The sequence below is a fragment of the Saimiri boliviensis genome, chromosome 9, assembly GCF_048565385.1.
Source record: "Saimiri boliviensis isolate mSaiBol1 chromosome 9, mSaiBol1.pri, whole genome shotgun sequence".
NCBI classification, from domain to species: domain Eukaryota; kingdom Metazoa; phylum Chordata; class Mammalia; order Primates; family Cebidae; genus Saimiri; species Saimiri boliviensis.
The window spans coordinates 29,430,263-29,450,111 of NC_133457.1; the positions used below are offsets into that span (position 1 = coordinate 29,430,263).

Here is a 19,849-nt window from a genome sequence, read left to right on the forward strand (position 1 = left end):
CCCCAGAAAACCCCCTTGTGCTACCCTTGGCTTGTCACTTATTCCTCATCTCTAGCCTTTGACATCTACCTGATTGTTCTCCCTCATTGGAATATTGTTTTCTCAGGAATGTCATATAAACGAAATCAAACTGTGTGTAACCTTTTATTCAACATAATGCCATTAAGATTCAGCCAAGTCGTTGCTCATATGAAGAGCAACAGTAGAATACTTCTCATTGATGGGAAGTGTTCTACTGTATGGATATACTATTGTTGGTTTATTATTCACCCATTTAAGGACATTTGAGTTGTTTCCAGGTTTTGGTAATCATGAAGAGAGCTTCTATAAACATTTTTACAGGTTTTTATATGAACATACTTTAAAAAAATCATTTTTTTCTTCAGTAAATACCTAGGGCTGGAATCACAAGGTCATAGCATAAATGTATATTTAAGTTTATAAGACTGCCAAGCTATCTTTCATAATGAATGTAACATAGGTTATTAGCTTTTAAAAAAAATAGGAGATCTTTAATTTTTGATGAAATTTTCATTCTGTCACCCAGGCTATAGTGCAAAGGCAAGATCACAGCTCATGACCTCCCCAGCTCAAGCAACCCTCCCACCTCTCAGCCTTCTGAGTATCTGAGACCATGGAAATGTGCCACCATGCCCAGCTAATTTTTTGTATTTTTTCATAGAAGCAGGATTTCACTATATTACCCCAAGCTTGTCTCATACTCCTGGGCTCAAGTGATCTGCACACCTTCGCCTCCCAGAGTGCTGGGATAGAGGTGTGAGCTACCACGCCTAGTTATTTTCTCTTTACAAATGATATTATATAGGAAAACATCTCTGAATTAGAAAGCTTTGGTTCTTACCAGCTCTGCTATCTTAGGCAAGTATTTTATCCTTTCTGAACCTCAATTTTCTGATTGATCCTAAGAAAAAAATCATTTAATACTTATATTATTTAGATTAATAAGAACATATGATACCTTGCATAATTTAGACATTCAAATAAGTGTATTTACAATAACTTCATTTAGTTGGAATAATATTTTTAAAAAATAAATTTAAAAATGAATGTGTATCTGAACTTTAATATGAAAGCTATCTGAGAGAGTAAATGTCATATAGTAGGGGGAAAAATGACTGTGGTAGACCTGGCTTTTACAACCAACAGTCCATAAATGTTACTGAAGTGATTTCGTATCAACTGACCTTACTTTTCTAAGAAATGACGGAGGTTACTTTGATAGACTCTAAGATACCAAATATGGTTCATAGTTTAAAATGCCTCTTTTTTTAAGTATTTATGAACCATATTTGGCAATATCAAGCATATGTAAGAAAAAACTTCAATTCTGTATCAGAAAGATCTGTGTGTCTCTATCACTACAACCAGAGACATCATTTGAAATAGGTTTCCCTGAAGAGTATGTTAATATTTCATGAAAAATATCAATTTCCTTCACTAATCTTTCCTTTAGCTTTCTAATTTTGCTTAGTCCTAAACTAGCTGTTTCTAAACCCAAAGGGATTCTTATTTTTAACAATAAATTGATTAGCATAATCCTTCTTTTGTTTATTCAATCATTTAAAACCTATTTTAAACATCTGTTACAAGCTGGGTGGTGTAAGATGATGGTGGCACAATGGGATGGGCACAATGACAGGGATGTGCTCTGGGTGCTTGGGAGCATCTGAGGGGCCTGTGTGCCCTGGACTGGATGCCAGGGATTAGGTAGAATGGTTTCTGGAACTGTAGCGGATGTCTAGGCATCCACTATATGGTGATACATGCTTTCAAGGAGTGTCACAATCCCAAATACTCTTGTTTCCCCGCCCCCCAGCTTTTTTCTTCTAAATGATTCATGAGTTGAGACTCAGAGGAAATAAATCAATATAGGCACTCAGTAAGAAGAGGTGTGTTCATATAACATAAAGACCCATAGACCTTCAGTGGTAAAAATGGCAGAGTATCTAAATTGCATATTTTAACACAGATTCTGAACATTTTTGTAATTCTCATTTTGTGACTTAGAAAATGAGAGACTATAATGCTTGTGTGCTCAGGACAATTGGCATTCATCTGCTGAGGCTCATGCCCACCAGTATGCCTGAAATTAGTAGCATGTACCAGCCAAATTTATTTTCACAGTAATAATTTGTTTATGTAATAAGTGATTCTCATGTAAATCAAAGCTGATTACGCATCAATATGACCCTAGTTAGTTACATGTGATCAACTAAATCATTGGGTTTGCATTTACACTTTTAATCCAAGAATATTTTTAACAGTATTTTCATGTGCTCATAGCCCCTAAGAAGGACAAATAGTAACGTACTATTACCTCAAGAACAGAAATGTCAGCTGGCAAACAACCTATTTGATTTTTGATCATTGATTCAATATATGTATGTGTATATATATTATATTTATTATATCCCGAAAATACCGAGAATTCCCAAAACATGTTTCCTTAAAGGAAGTGTTTAATAATCAGTGGTGGCGTCATCATTATCTTTCTGTATCACTTACTCAATATTATTTATATGTTTATTAGTATTTAATATGGTATAGGCATTTACAATGCTTAATAGACTTTTATATGTAGAGTGTTGATGGATTTCTAATAAAGTTTGTCATCCTCTCAATAGAGAGAATGTGTCCATTATTGACATATATTCAGGTTTCTCTATTATTATGCTAATAATCCTCTTTTGCTGGTTTTGGAAAGGAATTGAGTTGGAAATTGTCAATAGCTGTGAAAAGAACAATGGTGGTTGTTCCCATCACTGTGAACACGCAATTGGTGCTCCCTGTTGTTCCTGTAACCATGGATACCAGCTTGATTCAGATGAGAAAACATGCATAGGTAATGTTTGGTAAATGCCATCTTCATTCAAAAGTTGCTCTGGATTAATCTAGCTTTTTAATCTGTAGTACTTACTGCTGTAACATGAACCATATCTCTCAAACTGTAAGAACAAATAAATTGAAGAGAAAGAGTGTCTTTCGCTACTGAATAAATGTAAAGGAAGGAGTACCTGGCAGAAGATACCATTACATTTAGATATTTACCTTGAAGTTAAAGGAGATTTCAAACACTTCCATGAAATAGATCCCCTTAATAGATTTATTTCGGGAAAATATTACATGATCTAGCCAACTATTTAACATAATTTGTAATTTCAATATCAAATGCTGTCACGTACCCCAATGTTCTCTACCTCAAGCAGAAACTAAATTATTTGCATTGGTTTTCAACTTGGCAATGTTTGGGGTGTATGTTTAACTTTGGATGGCAGATAGCTGTATTCTAAAAGACAACTTTAAAAAATTCATTCTTTGGACTTCCCAGCTCAAATTCATTTTTAAATGCTAACTTTCTCAACATATTATTAGAATTTATATCATTTGAGAAAATGAAGAAAATAAAATTCTACCTTAACCTTGTTTCATAATGAAACATTTCTGAGAAAAAGGAATATCGACTATAAATAGGAATAGCAAGTATCAAACTATATTACTATGTGCCCTGGTTCTGAGAACACTTCCAAATTTCTAAAGCAGTGACTTGTTATCATTCAGGAATTATGATACCTTATTTGTTTGTTTTCTTTTGTTATGCTTAATATTTTCTCTTTTAAAAATGACAATAAAAATATTTTGACCATTTGATGCTACTCAGTATGGTTAGATAGAGACAACTTGAAGTCTAAGAAAAAAAAATCAATGGTTTAAGTATTTAAGACATTTTACTTCAGCAGGATGATGACACAGAATGAAACTCAGGAAATTCTGCAGTATTCTGGTTTTATACATTCAAAACAATGTAATTGTATTTCTTGATCCGACATTGCTTTCAGTATTGTTCTCAGAGTCTACAGTGGTTAACATATTGAAGCCAATTGCTTTCCTCACATCTTATTATTTAATGAAAAACATGCTTACTTTTTTTCCTACCATAATAAGATTTGCATCCATAGAAAAAAATTAAGGCCTTTCTTCCTTGCTTGCTTCTTTTTTCCCTCCATCTTCTCCTTTCTTCCTTATAGCTCTCCATGTTTATTCCTCTTTTGAGTATTGGATAAGAGAAACTGAAATTTTGCCGGGCCTTTGCTTTGCAACCTAAATTTAGTGTTTTCTTTATTCTTTGAAAACTACAACTCAGTAATGTTCTTATTTATAGCTAGAAAACAATAGCATCTGCCAGGGTTAAAATGTAGAAAATTGCCTATTTGTGAAATTTCAGCTGTCAATATGACAATGTTATATTGTTTATGGCTCAAGTTAATTTCATTTTTCCAGCAATGAAAAGAAAACCAAAGCCAAGCGCTGAGTCTCATGCCTGTAATCCTAACACTTTTGGAGGCTGAGGTGGGAAGATTGCTTGGTCCAGGAATTTGGCAGCCTGGAGCAACATGGGGAAACTCCACCTCTACAAAAAATTTAAAAGTTAACCAGCATGGTGGTACACTCCCAGCTACTTGGGAGGCTGAATTGAGAGGATCACTCAAGCCCAGGATATTGAGGTTGCAGTGAGCTGTGATTGCACTACTGCACTACAGCCTGGGTAACAGGGCAAGACCCTGTCTCAAAAATAAATAAATAAATAAATAAATAAATAAATGTTTTATTTCATCTATAACATTATTCCTTAGGCTTTTAAAAAACTTTTCAAGTTTTTAAAAAAGTCTTCTCAGATACCACCAGAGCCTTCAGACCTACAGGTCTCAGGATTCCCTGTTCTCAAATAGCAAGGAGCAACACTGCATCACACACAGTTGGAAAATAAGTCCCTCAGTCTATCATTTTATGATCCATTTTGGATTCTTCTTCTATTAACGTTCCTCCGGGGCTATTCTAGCTTGTCTCATATATAGAATTCTCATTTGGAACTCATCTGAAACCCCATTCTTCCTACATCACAAGTTTTTATTAAAATGTCTTGCCACTCAATTATTACATCACCTGTTTTCTAAATTTTTTCAAATTTTATTTTGTTAGATGTTTGCTTGCGACTAAACATAGGAATGGCAAGTATTAAACTACATTACTATGTGTCCTGATTCTGAAAATACTTCCAAGTTCTGAAAGCAGTGATTTGTCATCATTCAGGAATAATGATACCCTGTTTGTTTTCTTTTGTTATGCTTAATATTTCCTCAATATTATTTAATATTTCCTTTTCTTTTGTTATGCTTAATTTTCCCTTTTAATTATCCTCCTCTCTGATGATCATACTTTTCCTAAATTGGCCATTATGCCAAACATTTTAGCATTGTACCGAAATTAATCCATACGTAAAACTTTAGCTCTAATGAAAAGTAGAGGACCAATTGCAGCCAGGCAAAACAATGAAACATTTCAGCTTTGATTTTAGAAAAGCATCAAAAGTGAAAAACTTGATCTTCTGTATCTCTTCCCCATATATAGTTACTGAATAAGATTAGAAATAATAAATATTTTCTAATAACTGGCCAGTTGTTAAATTTAGTGACTTATTGCTTGTCAGACATTTGTATTTTATATGCCTGTCTTTCAAATTCTGTTAACACATCTCAGGTTTAAGCCCTCATAAGTTTTTGCCTTTGGATAGTTCTAATTAACTATGTGCTGACTGGCTGACTTTTTTTTCAGATTTTTTGTACATTTTCATATATATTTTTTCAAAGTTGATACTAATATAAAATAAAAAGAAAATTTCTTGATTTCCTATATACATGACTGTTTTTTATAAAGCGTCTGTGACATTAGTCTGTTCTCAAATAAGTAAAATATGTATGTGTACATTTGAAATGAATAATTACCTTTTTACCAGTGAATAAATGGTCTTTAGAAATGAGTATTTATTTATTTATTTATTTGAGACAGGGTGTCACCCTGTCACCCAGGCTGGAGTGCAGGTGGTACAATCATGGCTCACTGCAACCTCAAACTTCTTGGCTCAAGCGATTCTCTCACCTCAGTCTCCCAAGGTTATGGGATTATATATGAGCCTCTATGCCCAGCCTTGAAAATTAATATTTTATAAGTTTTTTATTTTCTACATCATACTATTTAATCAAAAGGATTAATAAAAGAAAGATTTAGTACTAGAAAGAAAAATAATATCATTTAGAATTTTATGAGTAGCTCTGCTTTTGACACTTTTGGGGAAAAAGAATGTTTTATGTCTAAATGACCTTCATTGAGATATTTTATGGTGACCCTTCACCTTGATTGACTGATTGCATTTTCTTTCCTTTCTTTTTCTTGTCTTCATTTTGTTGAGTTGATACCCTTTCCAGGGTTAATTGAGACACTGACCTTTTTTATCTGTAGCTGCTTATGTAGTTATGGAATAATAGGATTTTGTAAACTCAGCACTGACTGGCCACCCACCTTAACAACTCAACAAACAGAGGGTCTCAAATTGAACCAAGGCCTAGAGTGGGAAAAAAAAAAAAAAACAACCCTGACCAAATAATTCCCAGGTGTTCAGCCTAAGGAAAGCAGGGACAAATTATATGTTGCTACTTCCTGGACCAATTATGTTAGAAATGATCTCGCCTCAAAACTCAGGTTAAATAGGTTATCCTTTGACCGAAAACTTACAATTTGACATCTTCTGGTGCATTTCTATTTTCCCCAGGGCAGTTATATCTTAATAGAAAGCACTCAGGATTGTAGAATTCTGAAATAATTGTGCTAAAAGAGGCTTAAAGATCCTTACTTAGAAAATTGCTTATCTGACAAGGCATTTCAGGATAATGATGTCACAGATGGAAGAAAAAAACCCCAGACCTCACTCATCTCAGTCACAGTATAATCTAAATATTCAAACAAATGTTCTGAAATGTTCTATAATTTAAAACATAATTCTTAAAATAAGTCTTCTGCCCTCTCTCAGAACTGTAGTTACCACTTGTCTTCCCAGTCAGGCAGTTGGGATCACTTGCCTGGAAACACTCTTTGATCTAAAGTTCTAGAAGGACAAACATGTTACGGTGTCTAAGACTGTCTCCTCTTTGCAGCTGTCAAATGTTCACTAAATGGAATTTTTTGTCTCCTTTTTCTTAGGCTGTTTTTTTGTTCTTCAGCTTCTCTGTTTATTCAGTCCAATTACCGTTTACACTGGAAAAATAGCAGAGAGATATTTTCCTATGCTTATAAATGCATTTGGAGATTATTTACATTCTTTTAAAATAAATAACAGGCATAGAAGAAGCATGAAGAAACGTAAACCAAAAGTGGGTCTCCTTATTTTTGTGTTAAGGTTTCTCCGCTGTTTGTATTACATGGCCTGATAAATAGAAAATGATCAGTAAAACAGCTTTAATTTAGAAGTGAATCTTATCAGTGCTTCTATAGAATCATCAAACCTGTCTCTGCACTAACAGCAGTGCTATTTCTCCCTTCAGATCTTGATAAATGTGAGAATGGAGAAACCTGCTGTGCCCAGCTCTGCATCAGCTATTTAGGAGGCTACTAATGCAGTTGTCAGGAAGGCTTTCAGGTCAGTTCAGATGGTTGTGGATGTGATGGTAAATTCCTGAGTTTTAACATGAAATAATTGACGTGATGGAGTAATAAAGGAGGAGAAATGTCTGAGGCAGAGGGCCAGGGCGGGCAAGGGAAGGCTTTCACACTAAAGATAGTTAGTCATATTTCTATGTGATTCTACCATTTACTATCATTTAAACTTGGGCGACTTCAACTGCTATGAGCCTTAGCTCCTCTTCAGTAAAGTGATGACAATAATAGGATTAGTGGGGAAATTAAGAAAAGTAATAAATGTAAAGTGCCTAGTGCAGTGGCTGACATAGAAAAATTACTCAACTTAAAGGAGCTATTATTATTATCATATTCATTGGCCCGTAATCCCTTTCGCACAGTTCAATATATATTAAAGGCGAATGAGAGATTCTGGAAGGCACACTGCCAAAGAAACCACCCATGGCAAACTTGACTGGAATTAGAAAGTTGGTTACTGAAAGGCATTTTAACTGAGTTCTTTTAGTTAGAGAGCAAAAGGACTGTCAGTTCACAAGCCACAGTCCAAATCTGTACCAGAATCCCTTACATATCTGCTCTTAATATAGCTAATACAAGTTTTAAAATGAGTCATTTACAGTTTCCTTACTTGTTAAAATTAGTTCACTTGACTTTCAGGTGATTTTTTGGCTTGTGTATTTTCTTTTTAATATAGAAGAGTTTGAATTTAGTGAGTAGAGTTTGTTGACTTTGTTTATACAATTAAGAATAGCTCATATAGTCATTACTGTAATTTAAAAGTTTTCCTTAAATGTTTAATCTTAACATTTTCATTTTATTATTATTATTATTATTATTATTATTATTTTGAACTGATTTTTCTTAAAGTCAAAGTAAAGGTTAGAAGATTGATATCTATTCCAATAATAATCAAATTATATAAGACTGTAATGCCTCAGAGAAATTAGTTTTTCTTTGCTTAAAGAAACAAATCTCAGAATTCTGTCAAAGATGACAGATAGCCAAGCTCCCCCAGCCTTGCAATGAAGATAACAGCAATGAACACGCAACTATGATATCTATATATACTAAACACAGTAGAGTATATTGCCACTTACCACATTACCTCCGATTAACAGAGCCAAAAACATTTTTAAAATTTATGTACCATCTGCTCTTAAGCAGAATGAGCCAAGAGATGATTGTATGGTATGAACATACATACTTGTATACAGGCATGCAAATGGAAAAGGCATCAACAAGCTGAGGTAAAGCTTAGAAGCTCACAGATGAACTTTTAGTATTGTGAAGGTATTGACCAAAGTCTGGACCCAAATTTGGTCATAAACCAGTAACTCACATGCAGTCAAGGCCTAAAATTCTTTCATCTCTGAAATTCTCTACAAACCTTGTACTGACTTATACACAGAGTATGTTTTCTATCATATATATTGAGTAATTCAAGAGTGAATGAACATTCCACAAAGGGTACACAGCCTGAGACTATTGAATTTATTCTAAGTTCTTCATCTAAACCTCACAAACAAAGCCTCAGAAATGCCTTTTCTGTGTAGATGATGTTCGGTAAACTTGAAAATCAGTGAGAGAGAAATCATTGGCAGAGTGTACTTGAGAAAAAAATGGGGGGCTATGCTTGCTTTCTATGTGGCAGTACATTGTTATGGATTAATAAAGATCACAAGAGAGACACAAATTTGCCCATTATTTTCGAAGATCTATCTTCTCTCTCAATGCCTAAAAGCAGAAATTGTTTAAATTTTCTTAGATGTGGATGAGTGTCTGGATGTCAGTATAGTCATGACCAGCTACATTAATTCTGTGGGAACATAACGAATGTAGTGTGAAGAAGCCTACAGAATTGGAAATGACAGAAAAACTTCCACCTGTAAGTCACTGAAGAATTTTACTGTGTTAATGTATTTTCTAAACTGCTTCCATCCTTATCTTGTTCTTTTTTTTTTTTTTTTTTTTTTTTTGAGACGGAGTTTCACTCTTGTTACCCAGGCTGGAGTGCAATGGCGCGATCTCGGCTCACTGCAACCTCCGCCTCCCAGGTTCAGGCACTTCTCCTGCCTCAGCCTCCTGAGTAGCTGGGATTACAGGCACGTGCCACCATGCCCAGCTAATGTTTTGTATTTTTAGTAGAGACGGGGTTTCACTATGTTGACCAAGATGGTCTCGATCTCTTGACCTCGTGATCCACCCGCCTCAGCCTCCCAAAGTGCTGGGATTACAGGCTTGAGCCACCGCGCCCGGCTTTGTTCTTGAGGAGCAATGGAGGCCACATATTTCTTAAATCAACCTGCCTTTCCCTTTCTCTTGTCACAGACTAAGATCTTTCCTTATCTTCTTTTGTTCTCTCTGCTACAGTTTTAACTTTGTGCTGGCAGCTTCTCACCTTCATTTACAATAGACTTTTGAAATGGCCATCTCAAAGCATTTTACCTTTCTGTCACCCCCTGCTTTGGCTGTCTAGTTCAAAATCTCTCATTTCTCTATCAACCTTTGCACAGTTTTCCTTCTTTTAACCAAGTTGAAACCTCGCATTTTCCTCTATGGCCTTAGCTTTAGATGATGATGAGCTAGAGGAAGAAGAGGAATTAGAAGTTGTGAGGTTTCCAGGTCTTCTATTCAAGAGTCCACCTCAACAGCTTCATTATGTTATTACCTTTCTGCCTCCCACCTACAAAGATGAAGAAGATGAGGAGGAAGAAGAAAAAGATATTCGTAGAGAACTGACTGCTTTGCACAAATGTGGTGTGTAAAAGCATTTATATTCACTTTTATTTTTAGACAATTTACTACATTTTTGTAGACAATTTTACTATCAATATTTAATGCCGTCATATGTTTTAACATAAAGTTTGCAAGAAAAGTAGGGCCAAAGTCACTTCTTCAGTTTCCTGTCAAATCCATCATCTTTTGTCTTTTTTTTTTTTTTCCTTTTGTACAATAAAGGAGTGCTGTGTAGGTACTTGTAGAAGTGGGAGTACAGGGTGGAGGGGTGCTCTTGAAGTTAATACAGGAAAATGGAGCTGAAAAATATCTTTAAATTAGCATAATGGGAGAAAGTTTGAGATCTTTTAATTCTTCTATTAAAATTCCACTAGAAATTACTTTATATAGTTAAAATTTACCTTAAATAGCCCTAAACTATAATTCCTTTCTAGGTTTTATAATGCAGACAACTAATTGTTTAATATGCTTAAGTGGACCAAAACTCTTTGAAATGTGAGCAGTTTTTCTTATGTATCTAAACAACAGAACTCAAGCATCGACTCAATTCTGATCAAAGTCAGTCTCTATCATAAGTAACAGTTTGCAGCCAGTCCACTGCTTTCTTTTCTTTTCTTTGTAAAACAGAGCTGTTCTTTTTGTTCTCTCCCTACTTGTTGTATTTTAATAATATCAAAGCTTGATGATTGCTTTAGAATGTATTCAGAAAAATAGGAAAAATATTTTTATGCAGTTCTTAAATCATAATATCAATAAATGTTTCTGTATAAAAACAGAAGTACTTTAATGTTTCTTTTTCTTTTATTTTGAGACAGAGTTTCGCTCTTGTTACCCAGCCTGGAGAGCAATGGCGCGATCTTGGCTCACTGCAACCTCTGCCTCCTGGGTTCAGGCAATTCTCCTGCCTCAGCCTCCTGAGTAGCTGGGATTACAGGCACGCGCCACCATGCCCAGCTAATTTTTTGTATTTTTAGTAGAGACGGGGTTTCACCATGTTGACCAGGATGGTCTCGATCTCTTGACCTCGTGATCCACCCGCCTTGGCCTCGCAAAGTGCTGGGATTACAGGCGTGAGCCACCGAGCCCGGCCCTGTTTCTTAATTAAACTCCTTATGCTTTGGCTAATCAAAGTCCGAAGAGAAATAGTTGGAGGCAACAAAGACAGTCATAATTTAAGTGGCCAATATCTGCAAAGAAGAGAAGACCAGACAAGCAGGATGGTCTCAAGTGCTTCTCTCCTCAAGCCGTTTGCCAGTTGATGGATAGCTGTGAAGAACTTGAAGAGTGAAGCACATTTATCAGCAGTTTCATGATGATGGGAGGCAGAAGCTGGAGCTCACAACCTGCCAAAGTACAGAGGCCTTGGTAAAAATGCCAGGGTTTCAATTATGGCATCATAAAGGCCCTACCCTAGAAACAGGGACAAAAGTTAAAATGGAATGAGCCTCAAACAACTGAATACAATTCTCTCCACCTTTATTTGATATGGTAATTTCCCTCAAAAACAGAATGGATAAATAAATACATTGTGGTACATTAATACAATGGAATACCATATAACCATAAAAAATAAACTTACACAATGTGGATGAATCTCACATACATTATATTGCATGAAAGAAGTTTGACAGCAAAGAGTACATACATTACAATTCTACCTATAAAAAGTTAAAAAAGAAGAGAGAAAACAGTCTGTAGTGATAGAGATCACAGTGCTTAATATATGAAATTAATGATTGAAAATTATCAAGTCACCTTGGAGGTTTTGAATTCCTAGTAATATTCTGTATCTGGATCAGGGTGACATTTACATAAGTTGTTTACAATGTGAAAAGAAGTTTAAAGCATACAGTTTAGATTTGTGTACTTCTCTGTGTGTGTATTAAATTTTAATAAAAAGATTTACTTAGAAAACAAAACCCTGCTTTAAAAATCCTGAAAGAAAAAGCATCAAAATTTCAGTAACATTGAACATTATATTTTTATTCTCAAATCAATAATTTCTTTTTTAAAAAAGAAATTCCTAAAGATTCTAAATATTCTTAGGGATACTATTCCAATGTAATAATTGGAAAAAGTAAAATAAGCTTTATTTTAAATGCCACAGCTTGCTGTTGTCTTGTTTAAAGTTTCCTTAAGAACTATGCTCAAGGATCATAGTTGTTTTTTTGTTTGTTTGTTTGTTTTGTTTTGTTTTTTTTAGGAAAATTAAGGGTTTTATTTTGATTTTTAGTTACATAGACAGTTACGGGCTAAGATGGCATCACATGACAGTCTGTTTAGATTACATCTTCAGACACAATTGCAGCTTGAGCTGCAAGGACCACATGAATGGAGGAAAGTGCCAGGAAAGAAAGAGTGATTGCTCCTGCCCAGCAGGTTGGGGTGGCATTCTTGTAATGAAAGTAAGTGATACCCTGCGAATTGGGTAAGCACCCCAAACTACCCCTTTATATATGTTCTCCCCAAAGCGTTTTATTAAAGTAAGCAATTGCTACCTACAAGACGCCAATTTATTTGTTGTACATAAATAATGCTTATGAAGCGCTGAGGTTTTAAACTGAATATGTGATTAAAAAAGGAGATTTTGTGTTCCCTAGGAAACTTGACATGCTGTCTCTTGTTTATCCACAGAACGTAAAAGTTAATAAAGGATCCTAATATTCTAGACCTATAAAAATCCCTCCATTTAAATAAATCATTAGGACCTGACAAGCTATTCCCAATGAAGAAAAAAGGAAAGGATTTGTACTACAAAGTGCAATTTAAATGAACTTGTTTGACTGTTTGCTGCTTGGTTTTGTATAGCTTTTTTTTCTTTTTCTTTTTAAAAATGTGTTAACACAGCCAATGACACTGGTTTAACTTTTTTATACAGAGCTCTCATGAGTAAGTTCAAAGATTTAAAAATGATATTTCCCCAAATTACTTTCTTTCATATTTTAAATGAAGGTATGCTTTCAGTAGTTAAAACTTCCAAGTGATAAAATACAATGTATTAACTATCTCTGTTTCTTCTTTCTCTTTTTAAATTCATCTTTTGAGTTCTACTTATTTAAATGTTTTGTCCTAGTCTTTGTGATTGGCTTGCAAGATGATGTGAACAGATGTTCTTTTGAACTCTCTAAATATGGGAAGAACACAATTGTTATTACTATTGAATGCTATAGATGCAAAACTTGAGTGATAACATAGAAAGTTTAACCAAGCTTACTTGTTAGGGTTTTGAGGATGTCCCTCATGTGTCCCTCTGATCATGTTTCTCTGCTGCTCAAAAATTTTGTATCTTTCCTTGCACATAAAGTGTACACAGCTTACCCAGTCACTAATGGCCATCAGACTCCCATATATCCTTTGGCTTTTTGTCCTAGTCATAACTCATTGCCCAACCTATGACTTCCGGCAAACTAAACCATTCACTTCTTAATGTGCTGCACTTTTCATCTTTGTACCTTTTGCTAAACTGTCACCTGGAAGGCCTATTGCCACCAATTACATGAAGCTTTATTTGATGGCCTCAGTCTAACACAGCTATTTATCTTTTGGGTGGATTTAAAAATTTCTCTCTATATATATTGGATTAGTTTACTATGTTCATTTTCTATCTTCTTTACTAGACTGAGAGTTCACTGGCCAGATCCTATTCATGCTTATTCATTGTGAATTTCTCCACATTGGAAGCATCCAGTGCATGAATACACACATGAATAAAACTTGGTGTTGAAACCCCCAGCTGCATTGACCTGCAACTTGACACACCCAAATATATAAAATTGGGATCAAAGAAATATTATTGCATGACTACTAATAAGTTAATATTTACCTTGTATTTTAAGTTTTATTGATAAACATGCATCTCCCAATACTTGATCCCTAACATAATTTTTAAAAAGCAAAAAATCTATCTCAAACAAATAAGAATAAAATAAACTAAATAAAAAACTAATATGAAAATATTTTACACAATAATAAATTTAAAAACAAAAAATAAAAAAATAAAAATCTATCTTTAACACATAAGAATAAAATATCTATGATATGAAATTAATATCAAAATATTGAAAATGAGCTTAATGATAAAATAAAGATGAGATGGCATCTTCTTTGGCTTTAGAAAACCTTGGAGATCTCTTAAATTTTTGCATGTTGCAATAAAGAGGAGTCTACCCCTGGAAGCAGACCTTCTATCTTCTTTGCATTTTCTCTCTATCCTTCTCTCATTCCTTTTACAAAAATGGAAACAGAACAATCCATTTAGGGAAAAATGCAAAATAATTGTTCATTATTTTTTTAACCAAAAGAGAGAGTGGTAATATTTTCTTTAAAATTTCTATTGGCCAGGGGTGCCAGCTCATGCCTATAATCCCAAGACTCTGAGAGGCTGAAGCAGGAAGATGACTTGAGGCCAGGAGTTTGAGACCAGCCTGAGCAACAAAGGAAGACCTAGTCTCTACAAAAAAATAAAATAAAAATAATAAAAACGAATTCCTTTAAACTACAATAAGTGGGAGAGAGCGGTTATTCATTGGCTATATTTTTAAGATTGCCAGCTTTTCAAATACAGCAAAAGAAGTGAAAAGGAGCTTTCAGTGGAGATCTAGGAAGTCAGATTTCCCATTGAGTAGATCTTCTAGCCCAATATAGTTATTAGTCTATAATGAAAATATTCACTTTGATTTCTTAGCAATTTCTTCAATCATTATACTGCAATAATTTTAAAATGACAATATGTTATTTAATTATAATAGCACATTTTTAGAACCCCGTTTCTTCTGAAAAGACTTCATGTTAAAATCATTTATTATTGTGAGACTCTATCCAGTGGAAAGGAAAGATAGGAATATTTTTTGTATGACAAATGAGTAGACTAAAACATGGGAGGAGAGATTTATGACCTTTTTTTACATCATCCAGCTATGGTTTAGGATATATTTGCTTTCTTCCCCAGGATCTTTGCACTATTCGGTCTATTGAAGTATTTGGCAAATCTATATACTATATGATAATCACAGTTTAGTTCATGAGGGAGTGTCAGGTTATAGTGTTGGTTTCTCTATACCAGGCGTCCCCAGACTACGGCCCGCGGGCCCCATGTAACCCCTGAGGCCATTTATCTGGCCCCCTGCTGCACTTCAGGAAGGGGCACCTCTTTCATTGGTGGTCAGTGAGAGGAGCACAGTATGTAGCGGCCCTCCAATGGTCTGAGGGACAGTGAACTGGCCCCTGTGTAAAAAATTTGGGGATGCCTGGTCTATACTGATGATATGCTATAATCCAGACACTGTGCAAGCTATTTAAACTTCCTTAACTTCATTTTACAGATTTTTTTTTAAATTGCCCTTTCTATAATTGCTATTAAAATTCAAACATTAACATGTAAATTACTCATATAGGCCCCAACAAATGTTTGTTGCCAGTCTCTCATTTTTTGTTTTATTCTTTTTTTCCCTTTCATGGTAGCCTATGACTTGAAATCAAAGGGTGACTAGGAAGCCAAGTTCCATATTAGCATCTGGAATGGGAGCAGGGGATGAACGGAGAAGATTATATAAATGGAATTTTATAACATTTAACCTATTATGATAAAATTTCAATTACAATGATTACTGAAATTATCTCAACAGCTATATTTGCTTACATTAAAATATAAAGTCACAGACATTGTCCCAATTTATTGTTTTTATAGAGCACTAAACACAAAAAATGCCAACAAACTGATGAAAACTGTTATATGCCTGACTTTATATTATTTTTAACAATGCAAACTGTATTGGGACCCCCATGAAAACCTTAGCTGCATTTATTCCTGATTAAAAGTATATGACATTTTTTTTTTTTTGAGACGGAGTTTTGCTCTTGTTACCCAGGCTGGAGTGCAATGGCGCGATCTCGGCTCACCGCAACCTCCGCCTCCTGGGTTCAGGCAATTCTCCTGCCTCAGCCTCCTGAGTAGCTGGGATTACAGGCACACGCCACCATGCCCAGCTGATTTTTTGTATTTTTAGTAGAGACGGGGTTTCACCATGTTGACCAGGATGGTCCCGAACTCTCGACCTCTTGATCCACCCGCCTCAGGCTCCCAAAGTGCTGGGATTACAGGCTTGAGCCACCGCGCCCGGCAACATTTTAAAAGCATTTTCCCTCAGTTTTCAAAATAGAAGATACAGTTTGTTTCTCATTAGGGTTGGTTAGAATTGTACAGCAAAAATGTCTGTCTGGGTAGCTTTGAAAGTGTGAGGGTTAGAGTTTAAGAATTAAAACAATTTTGCATTTGAAACTTGCTAGCAATTTTTTCAGTCATCATTATTTTAACTACCCCTATCAGTAATCCCCTCAGGAGTGATTATGCTATACAAACTAGGAACATGCCAGAAGTTTTTCCTGGGTCTGTAAGCTACTGAGTTTTTAATTAGTTGGTATCTATCTTGATAGAAAGACAAGCTATTTTTTCCCTCCATTTGTATCACAGAACATGTGTTCTATTACCTGTTCATCTTCTCTATTTTCTTCACAGCTTGTTCCCTGGAGACCAACGAGAAAGAATGTGGCAGCATCTGTAATTGTCAGAATGGAGGCACTTGTGATCTTCTGACTAGGTAATGCCAGAGCCCCCCAGGAGTTCATGGGAAAACTTGTGAAGATGGTAGGAATGCCTGGTGCCAGTCAGTGAGATGACTCTTTAAGTTCTTGGGGTTTCCAATGGGAAATTAAGTGAAAGTTGCATGTATCTTTTTCAAGATGATGGTCTTTTTCTGAAGAAGTAAAAGCCTGTGAAAGCGGTGTCTATACACACACACACACGAGTACAATTGTTTTGACTGATGACATGTGTAACAACAAAATAAGTGATACTTAAATCTCCAACTGTGATCTAAGCAGGATGAATCCTCTTACAGAGAAAGCCTTTTTCTTCTACAGAGGAAAAAGTTAATACAGGTTTAGATGTAGGAGTTTAGGAGAATTTGTGTTCTCTGCATAACAAAATGAAGAACAACAGATTTCCTTGGGGAAACCAGGGAGAATGACAGATGAAAATTAGAGAAGAAAAGGGGAGGAGGTAGAGAGAAAAAGAAAAAATGAGGAATAAAAATGTCACAAAATATCGATGTGCACAGAGTGTGTGTGTGTGTGTGTGTGTGTGTGTGTGTGTGTGTGTATGTGTGTGTCTGTGTAAACCAGTGAAGAGGCCACAATTCCTACATGGGTTAATAAAACACAAAAAAGGAACCGCTTGTACAGGCACAAAAGCTGAAGGCAGAGAGTCAATGAGGATGTAAGTCTCTAGGGATTGCCAGATCATGAAGAGTTTATTAGCTTCTCATAGATGATGGAATTGGGGAAACCAAGTTTACTTCACTTTCTGAGGTACAGTAAGGTCCCTGCTGGCATTTCGGTTACTCATCTTTTGTGAGCAATGTTCATTTATTTATTTAAAATATACATTAAGTAGTTGCAAGGAATGGCACCAGACATTATGGTAACAAAAAAGAAATAAAAAATATTCTGATGCTTCCATGTGGAACTTGCGATTTTGTTCAAAGCGACTGTATATTACAAATACTGGTAGGTATTACAAGTTAAATACTAACACCTGATTGAAGGTGAGACCATGAAGACAATGCAGACTGTATGAGCCTGGGAGAGAGACTTAGGGAGAAGGGATATTTAAGCAAAAGCCTGCAAAATGTGGAGAGATTAAAGAGGGGAAGTGTGAGGGAAGAGCATTCCTGATTGAGGGGCGGTGGGAAGGCATGGGATGCACTGTGAAACCTGCAGAGGCCAGCGGAGGGGAGCACAGGCAGACAGGGAGATGGCAGTGCAGCAGGAGGTCAGCAAGGGTAGGGGCTCCAGTCTTACTAAGTTAGGTGTTTTTGACCTGACAGCAATAACCAGTTATCGTAGGATTTTAAGCAGAGGATACAGAAGCATCTTTGTGGTTTTTAAAAGACCTCTGTAGTCTCAGTTCAACTAGATTGCAAACATTTCACCTTTCTCAATCTCCTGACTTCCTGTAACAATAACTCTAGCAAGTTGAGATGTGGGTTAATATTATTTTCTTCGTTTGTCCTCTCACCCTTCAGCATGCCCAAAAGGGTTCTTTGGGAAGAACTGTGAAAGGAAATGTAACTGTGCCAACAATGGCCATTGCCACAGGATGTATGGCCCCCATATGTGTGAGCCAGGGCGCTATGGGAGGTTTTATCATCTGAGTAACTTGCAGGCACTTAATTTGCTCTGTGTGTAAAGCACAAAAGCACAGAAAAGTACAGAGGCTACTATCAGACAAAAACGAAAGTAAAAAATGTTTGTTACAGTTTTATACACACACACACACACACACACACACACACACATATGTGACAAATATGTTCTAGCCTTTAGCCTCTTTATAGAATCTACATTTTGGTGAATGAAAGAAAAATGTTTCTAATTTTGTTTACATTTGGTTAATGTTTACCTTAATTAATTGGAGTGGATTGTTACTAGTCTGTTTAAACGGGCATTTGTTACTTTACCAAAGTTCAATACCTCCGGCCAGAACAGGTTTCTTTTATTTCTCTGTTCCAAGGTGAAGCAGTCTCATTCTCTAAGATTTCTAATTATGCAGACTATTAATCATATTTTTCAAAGGATGCAAGAAAACACAATCACTAACAAATTCTCGAACCCACCAGTAACTTTTAAAATTTATCCCAGTGAAATAACTCTGAATGTTCTCCATCCCACCTTGACGCTATGTGCAAATATCTGTGAGCTTGCAACAATCTTCACCCTGCTCTTCTACCTATTTCATATCCTCTCCTCTTTTTATTGACAGACTAACACCTCTGAAAATCTTTCCTGATTGAACATCAGTGTTTTAGTCATTTGGGCTGTTACAACAGAATATCATAAGCCAAGTTGTACATAATTAACAAATATTTGTTTCTTACAGTTCTGAAGAGTGGGAACTCTAAGGTCAAGACACCAGATTTGGTATCTAAGGAGGGCCTACTTGTTGGTTCTTAAATGGCATCTTTTCACCGTGTTCTCATGCATGGTGGAAGGGGCAAGGCAGTTCTCTGGGGTCTCTTTTAAGGGCACTAATTTTGCTCACGAAAGCCCCACCCTTATGACTTAATCACTTAATCACTGCTAACACCATAGCCCTAGGAGTTAGGATTTTAATATACAAATTTTGGGAGGACAAAAACTTTCTAGCCATAGGACTACTTTATACTATACCATCTCTTAATAACAGACACCTTAGGGTCTTATGTTTTATTTTTAGTGAATGTCCACGATTCTCATCTATTTTATAAAAGTCATGTCCAGAGAAAAGATAAATTATAAAGATACCAGTAAGACAGCCAGTGAAGGCATAGAACACTGAACCTGGAACATGAGGAAACATTAGGCTTAGACAAGCAAGATAGAAGAGAAGGGGAAAGGTGTGAGAAACTGTGAGCAATAGAGGTGCAGATTGTATGTTCTGGAATATTATATACCTCCTAGAATATGCCAAAAGAAGGAGACTGACCGAGAAACAAAGATAATATTTGTATTACTGTGCTGTAGCATAACAAGACACATCCCACTTTTAGTATTAAACTTAGAATATCTTAAAAGGTTGTATCAGATGTTA

At 35.6% G+C, this 19,849-nt stretch overlaps 1 protein-coding gene across 5 annotated transcripts in view; it reads left to right on the forward strand.

The window, feature by feature from the left end:
• LOC101039884 (vitamin K-dependent protein S-like) overlaps positions 1 to 19,849 on the forward strand; it is a 752,700-nt gene that overhangs the window by 625,484 nt on the left and 107,367 nt on the right. For 2 of the 5 annotated variants that reach the window (XM_074405626.1, XM_074405625.1), the window contains 2 exons: positions 2,726 to 2,863; positions 16,739 to 16,820. In XM_074405626.1, coding sequence (XP_074261727.1) covers positions 2,726 to 2,863; positions 16,739 to 16,820 — 220 coding nt within the window. Of the gene's footprint in view, positions 1 to 2,725; positions 2,864 to 7,394; positions 7,490 to 9,253; positions 9,374 to 10,053; positions 10,246 to 16,738; positions 16,821 to 19,849 lie in introns of all 5 variants that reach the window. The other 3 variants (XM_074405627.1, XM_074405628.1, XM_074405629.1) reach the window with 3 other exon arrangements.